Source organism: Pundamilia nyererei, unplaced genomic scaffold, assembly GCF_000239375.1.
Source record: "Pundamilia nyererei isolate P.nyererei 1_Seehausen unplaced genomic scaffold, PunNye1.0 scaffold00094, whole genome shotgun sequence".
Lineage (NCBI taxonomy): Eukaryota > Metazoa > Chordata > Actinopteri > Cichliformes > Cichlidae > Pundamilia > Pundamilia nyererei.
In genome coordinates this window covers 1102037-1110339 of record NW_005187495.1, presented here as the reverse complement: position 1 = coordinate 1110339, position 8303 = coordinate 1102037, and the positions used below count along the sequence as shown (strand labels likewise).

General features: G+C 38.5%; 2 protein-coding genes across 3 annotated transcripts in view; one reads left to right on the top strand and one right to left on the bottom strand.

Moving 5' to 3' along the window:
• Positions 1 to 8303, bottom strand: part of LOC102215370 (gamma-aminobutyric acid receptor subunit alpha-5-like) — a 41089-nt gene that overhangs the window by 5695 nt on the left and 27091 nt on the right. The window contains exon 7 of the mRNA XM_005739836.1: positions 7648 to 7791. Within this exon, the coding sequence (XP_005739893.1) occupies positions 7648 to 7791 (144 nt within the window). The remainder of the gene's footprint in view (positions 1 to 7647; positions 7792 to 8303) is intronic.
• Positions 274 to 8303, top strand: part of LOC102215661 (gamma-aminobutyric acid receptor subunit beta-3-like) — an 88630-nt gene continuing 80600 nt past the window's right edge. For both annotated transcript variants that reach the window (XM_005739838.1, XM_005739837.1), the window contains exon 1: positions 274 to 941. In XM_005739838.1, the coding sequence (XP_005739895.1) occupies positions 793 to 941 (149 nt within the window). In that variant the 5' untranslated portion in view covers positions 274 to 792. The remainder of the gene's footprint in view (positions 942 to 8303) is intronic.

The following is an 8303-nucleotide window of genomic DNA, read 5'->3' as shown; positions in this document are numbered from 1 at the left end:
CACACACACACACACAAACAGAGTAATACATGAGGCTTTCTCCAGGCACAATCGGATTTTTGAACCTCCCTAATCCCTGGTTACAATCTGCATCCTGCCATCAGTGAGCGCAAAGAGAGGGAGTTAAAAAGCCGGGGGGGGGGGGAGGGGGGTGCTGAGGCTTCCTGTCTTGGGATCCATTGCTGAGCTCCAAACCCCGCCCCTTTCCACCCTGCCAATCCTGGCTCTAACACACGTAGACACAGTCAAACACACATGAAGGATGATCTCTAGCTGTTGACACACACCTCAGCGCACGCTCTAAGCCACGAAGACAGACACTCATTGCTTCTAATCACTGGTGGGATGGAGGGGGGATAGCCGTGTAGATATATCTGCATACCTCTTTTTTTCTTTTTATGTTGTTTTTCTTTCTTTCTTTTTATTTTTCTGGTACCGCCAACGCTCTTCATGGAACTGACTGGCTTGGGGAGGACAGAAAAAGCAATTCAGAAAGCGCGCTGAACTCATCAGCTGACATCAGCTTAAAACCGGGGGAAATTTCTCTATTTTGCAGCTGCCCTGTGTTGAGGACGAACGGCCGCTACGCACACTTATCAACGTCACTGTCACTGCCATGCCTCGATCTGGAGTTCCCCAGCATGCTTAGTTCTCTCTTCTACCTAATCGCTCGGGCCTTCTGATGCCTTCATGACTCCAGGCCACCTGGTTCACAACTACCCAGTCCACTTCTACACCTGCTGGAATCATCCAGACACATCCCTTGCAAAGGGTTACCTTTGCACTTGATGCATGGATCCTGAAAGGACCGGGGGCAAAGGAAAGAGGAAGACCATGCTCCTCTGGTGGATTTTACTTTTCTCCCAAGGATCTGTATTTCACAGTGTTTGTGGGGAACTCCCTTTTGTGTCAAGCAACAATGCAGCCATGCTGGTAAACTGGTGAGTTGGAGGGAAACTGTTTTGCCCTGTTTTGCCAAAGCTGTGTGCACAGCATTTAAAATGATTTATTATTCTCTGGAAAATGTCCTTCTAGATCATTTAACTTCTTAACACCCGGTAAGTCAGTGTCAATGCATCAAGTGTCAGGGTTAGACATAATGGGAGGGGTAGTGGTAGTGTTTTTATAGTACCTTAAAAGAAAAGTATTAAGATACAAACTAAAAAAAACTGTTCATTAGATATTTGCTAGACATTAAGGCTAACACCAAGCCCATTCCTAACCCTAAATGGGTTACTGGTGACCAGATGGGTCTTCAGAGGTTCACAGGATATGGCGTTTTGTCCCAACACTGACGTCGCAAAGGTTCCTGACAAGCCCTGAGGTCCCTGCAAACTGTAGACGTAACTGTTGCTAGGGTAAGCCTTATCTGCTTTTAGAGTCAGGGAGTTATTTAAGGAAAGTATCTGAGACGGAAGAAGCCGTGACCCTAAAGATGTCAGGTCTTTAAAGAAAAACTCCCTCACTTATCTCCACTTTCACATCCTCAAGGGGGAGTGCCTCAGATTAGTGTTGTAATTAAAGTCAAACACCATCCAGCATCTGACACACAAAACGTCATGAATACTGTTCATTAGCTACTTTTAGCTAGTCACAACATGTAGCGCCACACACTTGCTTTCGCAGATCTGTACACCAGATATCCTTCCTGACACAACCGAGAGACGTGTTTCCTCTCAGACTCAAACCAGGAATATCTGGCTTGCTAGGCAAATGTATAAGCCACTGTATTATGGAGCCACTCATTATCAATGTTCATTGTCAAGAAATAGCTAATATTACTAAATGTAACTGCTTAGCAACCACCAGGTGGGTGGTCCCATCTGGAGTTATGGTTAGAGATCAAATTTGTTAAAGTTTTTTCTTGTCTGGAAAGGCCCAGTTGAAAAGCTTTTCACTGAAAAACTGTAATGCCAAAGTGTATTCTTCTCTGAAAGTGTGTCCTTTTGCTTGTGGCTAAAAAAAACCCCAAACCGTAACCCTAGGTGGACATGGCGAACGAGGTTAATCTTAAATCTCAAACTGTATCCCTGCATACAGTTAGACATAAAGGTTTTGACAGATGCAATGTTACAGGTTAGAACTGCATCTATAAAATTATTTGTTAACAAGACTGAAATGTTTTCCTCCACTATTACTCTACATACTAACATGTTGGACTAAAGCCATTCAGTTGAGGCGATCAGATTTCCTTGTATTACTGTGGTCTTCAAACTTTTAGGACCATGTAACAGAACAACTGCTATATATATTTAAGAAAAGAAAATTTCAGAAAGTAGAACCTCTAATTCCCATCTGTCACTGCACCCTCGGTAACACCTGTTCACTGCATTCAATATTTCATTTAACACAATAGGGAAAAGTGCAAGATCAAAAACCAGAGCTCAGATCTGGCACATCTTAGAGTGTCATATTTGGTCTGTCAAAGTTATTAGTGAGAGAGTCAAAGATATAAACAGTAAATTAACCTTCTGGGCTGAATGTGACCCCAGAGCTCAAGCTCATCAGCAATCTCCACCACTGATTTGGGCAGTTTCCAGACAGAAGCTTTGAGCTGCATGAATGATTTACCGCCTTTGGTCCTGGAGATAAATGGAATTCTCGGATAATGTTTAGCTTTTTGTGGTAGCAGGCACGACACCAGATGGTGGCTCGATGATTTGGGTAATATCATTAGTACTATCAAATACAACATATGAACATAAATACTGTATCATAGTTATTATACTTAGAGTATATATTGTTTATATCTGATCAGCCATATGAGAAGGAATGGGTTGGATTAATTTATCTCCAAAGGGTTGGATGATGCGACATTCTTACAACTTCATTTGACAAGAAATTTAGATACTGTGCTATTTTGGTTTGCTCTGACTTTTTGCACACCCATGTGCACAGCCACATGGTCTACATCCAGCCTCAGCCCTCTATATGTTAAGTTGGGGGCTGGGTGGCTATATTTTAGAACAATTTTTGTGCAAGTACAAGTGATTTGTTTATATTTGTTCAAAAACTCAAATCACTTACACCTGCTTTAGGGTTTTCTGGGTGGTGTTAGTGGCAGAAATATGCAACTAAGCAAACAAAAAATGATCCAAATGGAGATGCTTTAAACAAATTTTAATAGTTTGAAGTAGACCATTTACTAATTTTTGAAAATCACATAATTTAGCATGTGGCTAAACCTACACTAAACTCTAAGTCAAAAACAGGTTGCTAACGACCTGGTGGATATTAACAGGTTAAGCACATAACTCAGTAATTGGCCCTAAATGTAAACACAGGTTTGTAAAGATCAGTGAAACAGCTTCCATGTACAGTGGATGAATTTCTCACCATTTTTTTCCTTTTACTGTAACTACATTACTGTGTCTTTAAACCAGGTTTCTAGAATCAACTACACCGTAAAAAAAAAAAAATCCTAAAAAAAACAGTAATATTCTGGCAGCTGGGGCACCAAAATAATAACAGAAAATAACAGAAAATAACTTTCACATGAAAATACAGTTATTTTCAGTAATGACAATACAGTTTGTTGCCCTAATTTTACATGGGATTTTGCCTTTTTCAAGTGCTTTTAAACATTAAATTAGGTACATTTTAATGTGATCAACCAATGAAATTACCTATAAACAAGGTCAATGAATGCGGCAATATGAATAATAATACTTAAATGTACAGAAATATACAGTTAACAGTTGGTTTAAATAATAATAATGGATTGCATTCATATAGCGCTTTTTGAGACCCTCAAAGTGCTTTACAATTCCACTTTATAATTCCCCTCTGGCCATCACCAGTAGGTGGTAGGTGAAGTGTCTTGCCCAAGGACACAACGAGTGTCCGAGCCGGGGATCGAACCGGCAATCTTCTGATTACAAGGCGAACTGCCAACTCTTGAGCCACAATTGCCCTAAATAACAATAATAATCATTATTATTTGATGTAAAAAAAGTTAAGAATCATTTTATTTTTTTCCATAGCATTACATTTGAATTAAACAGTTCAATCTTTCAAATAACGGACAAATATTTGTGAAATTATGATACATTTGTGAATATATTTTAACAATCTAAATATGCATATGTACAGACAGATACATTTAAAAAACAAGAAAATTATGTTTTATTACATTTACAGTGATTTTATGTTGATTTACATTTGAAATGTAAAATCACAACCTATTTATGTATATTTAATGATATTCTAGAAGAACAGTACAAAACTGTAAAATATACAGTAACATACTTTTATATTACATTTTTTTTACAGTGTAGTCAACCAAATGCTTTTCAGTGCAGCAGTTAGAAACTAGACTTATGTAACTCTTGGCTTCTTGCAAAAGTATTCACATTTGCAAGAAGCCACCATTTAACCTCTTCACATCCACCTGTCATAGGGTTAGAGCTGGGTTTGTTTTAACCAAATGCTAAGCTGTTGAAATTTTAAGATCTTACCTTTCAAATTAAGTGTCATCTACACTTTTGGGCTAAAATTGACCCTCAACCTAGTAGATCCTAGAAATAAACATGCAGTTACTCTGTGAGCTACTAGCTTCTACCATTAACTAGCACATTAATTAACATGTCAAACCATTCAGTGTTATAACCTACTAGCCAGGCAGTCATCAGTCCTTTAACCAACAAGAGCTTTAGCCTTTCACTTAAACCATTGAGTCACCAAGCAAATATTTAAAGAGCTGTGGTACGCAAATAAAAAAAGGAGGGGAAATCCACACTTTTAATAACGGTTCTACTAGATACTAGAGGAAAGTGTATTACAGTTTGGTTTTACATAAGAGTATTAAGCAGATGACTTTCAACACCCACACCACACCCTACCAGCCCCACGTGTCAAAGTGAGGCCGTCCAATCCCAACATGCACAAAGGCCACACACAAACACACACACTTTTTTTTTACTCTAGCTTGGCAAAGACCTAAATTGTTATTATCATGATTATTTTTTCACTTAAATCGTTTCCTGTATAATCACCTTAAAGTAAAATGTCTCCTGTAAAAGCAACCCGGTTTAACGCTTCACCTTAAAGCCTAAAAACTTTAAAGTCCTAACCCCCACAATAAAGAAGTAACTTCTGGTCCTCCAGCTTATTGTCACAATGACCCTGCTGTGTGACTGTCACAGTGACGACATTTGATACAAAGATAAATATACAAATGCACACACCAGCAAACACACAGACACACCCAGCCAATCCCTCACTGAGCTGTGATGTCATCTTCTTATGCAAAAGCTGATGGGTGGTTGGATGGGGGATTAACCCTAGGACTCAGGTCTCTCTCGATTTGTGTATGTGTGCATGTGCGCGCATGCTTCTATGTGTGTGCGTGTGTGCAGGGATAAGTGTTGTTTGACAGGGCTGTCCGAGCCTGTAGACAGCTGGTTGTGAGAGGGATAGGCTACTCTGCACTAGCCTCCACTCATTGACTCTTAACTACTGATAATGTTTCCCACATTTCCTCTCCACCTCGCAGCACATCCATTTCTCCCTACAGTGTTTATCTTCCCTAATCTAGAATTAGTTACATCACCTTAACTAATTCGTACCGTGCAACATAATTCACCTCAGTGCTAATGAAAAATACACAATGCAATGCTTGCACTATGTTCTGATTGAGGTTTCTTTATTTAATGAAAATAATAAATAATTAACAATTTTTAAAAAATTTTATAACTTAAAAAAAATTTTTGAACAGTGGCACAGTTTTCATAATGTTTGTACACAACACAACATATTTGAAGTTGAACAATCAATGTTAAATTAACCCAAAGTTGAATTTAACCTCTTAAATCCAGATGTTAAGGGGTTAAGAAAAAATATAGATTTGACTAATGAACTAATTACATTCTTATGTACCGTCCCTTTTTTAGAGAATTAAATGTAGTGCAATAATTTAATATAATCGTAATAAAATCTTTTTTAAACTTTGTCAGTGATCCTTTGATGATGACTTCCTGAAGTCTGGAATCCGTGGCCAATCAGCAGAGAAAAGGTTTCCCGCCGAGGCTTTTACTGTAGCAGTGTTTAGTTGCTGCCTGCACAATAGTCCACCTTTTTTTTATATTTTTCAAAATCTCCTGGGTTACTTTTGTCAGCATGGTCTGGCTCATTGTTCATCTGTTCGCTGAGATGACATCCAGTTAACTTGACTGCAAGTCGCTCAGTGTGTACAAACACTGCTCAGTACACTTTTGTTTTGTCAAATCACCAACAAACACCTGTGACCTAGTGTCATAGGAAGCTATGTGTACCCCTGCATCAAATTGTCTCTACTTTATTCAGATTATGAGTCATTTTAGATCTTTTTTCCTTTTGTTTCTTCCCAGCTCTGCTGTATTTTCATCTGTCCAGCAAGCTAGCGTGGCTAGCTAAACATAAATGTTTTGCATCTTGCAATCAATGCAGTGACTTCCACACTTGGTGCATCCTGTGGGGGTTTTTTTGTCTTTCCCGTGGAAATGATCTTCCCAACATCCACCACTTTTGTCTTTTATGGATTTAAGGACCTGTTTCTGTTGACGAGCTCTCCAATGCTTTCTTTTTTTCTCAGCAAGAGCCGAACTGCTGATTTGACAAGTTTCTGCTCCCTTTCAGATGTGTTTGTTTTCCAGTCTAAGGATAGAATATTCTCTTTGCCTGAAGAGGTCCTTCAACCTTTGCTTCAGTTCACAGAAACAACTTCCAAATGCAAAAGGCGCTCATACCAAATATTTGACATTTTCAACTTGTTGTTTTATGCATACTCTGTTTTTGCCTTATTCTGTATTTTCATTTATGTTTGCTAATATTTCAGTAAATCACTCTACTTATTTTTCCATTTTCCTGCCAAAAGATACATTTTATAGGTTGTTCAAAACAACCTAGTTCATAGGTACAGTTTTGATGCCACTGAATATTTGCAGTTTTGTTGTGATGCTAGCTGAAGCGATGAAGCTAACATTAGCTTGCCATTGTATCAGCACAGTTATGATGAAGAAATAAAGTTCCCATATTAAATGTGGACATGTAGACAATGTTGTAATACTATGTTTGTATGAATACAATCTTCCACTAATAACCAGTACTCGAGTTAGAAACAGTAACTGCTAGCTTGTTGCGTAGCTAAACTGCATTAACACCAGCAACATATGTAAGTATCCTTACATGCCTACACAAATGGGCTAAACTAAGTTAAACTAAACTATTGGTTAAACTAAGCTTTACAAAACTCCTGTAATTTGTAGCATGATCAAGTAGGCAGTATTGGATTTGTTGTGTGTGTTAATAATTAGAAAATTATTGAATATTTCTATCCTTATTAATGAGTGGTGTAGTGTTTGTCCCGTTGACAGCTTGTATTTGTGTTCAACGGTAATAGTTAAGTCATCCTATTTTTGTTTTTATTGTACTATGTATCCTATACAGTAACTGTCTACTGGGGCTCCAGTTCTTATATTGCTGTGTTACCTAATCTCTATTTTTTCCCCTAATATCACAAAATATTCCATCATTTGGGATTAAGTATATTACTTTTATCTCTGCCACAACTTATTTCACTAATCCATCCATTCTTAATACTTTACTACTAGCAATACAAGCACACTGCTGTTAATATTATTACTACAGAGTTATTAAAATAGCACATACCCCTGCTTGTGTGTATATCCTCTGTGTTAGCACTTTGTCCAACAAGATGATACTGATTGAGTCTGGAGCCATCCTCTGCCACCACCACAGATTCTTTAGCTCCCTCAGTCCAAGTGTAGACGACTTCTGACACAGGATAGGCATCTGAGAGACAGACAGGAAAGATTATTCTGATTTAAGTGTTTTGCTCTTATAATATGATGACATTCAAAGTGGAAGTGAAACCCTGTTTGTTTACAGCAGAGTAGATTATTAACATATTAGAGTGAGTTACAACCCTGTCATCACTCATTATGTGTAGCTCCCCGTGTGTGGAGCTGATGCAGAGCCTCTCTAGCACTTTTTGATTAGACTGCAGGCTTGAGGCCAAGAGCAGAATTTGTCTAGTATGTCTGTAAAATGTGTGTGTGTGCGTGTGTGCTGGAGGGGGTGATTTTTTAGTCTATTTTTGTTTAAACCACACTTCTGGGTCAGGGGTGAGCTTCCCTGTCAGCAGCCGGACCCAGACGGAGTCAGATTAACCAAAATGTGTTGCATCACACTTGTGATGAAAACAGGGAGAAAACCGTGTAACATCTCTGGCTATTACACTGATTCATGTTGAATACTGCAGCATAGCTGGACATTGATCTATCATGGCCCTCTTTTAACACCCC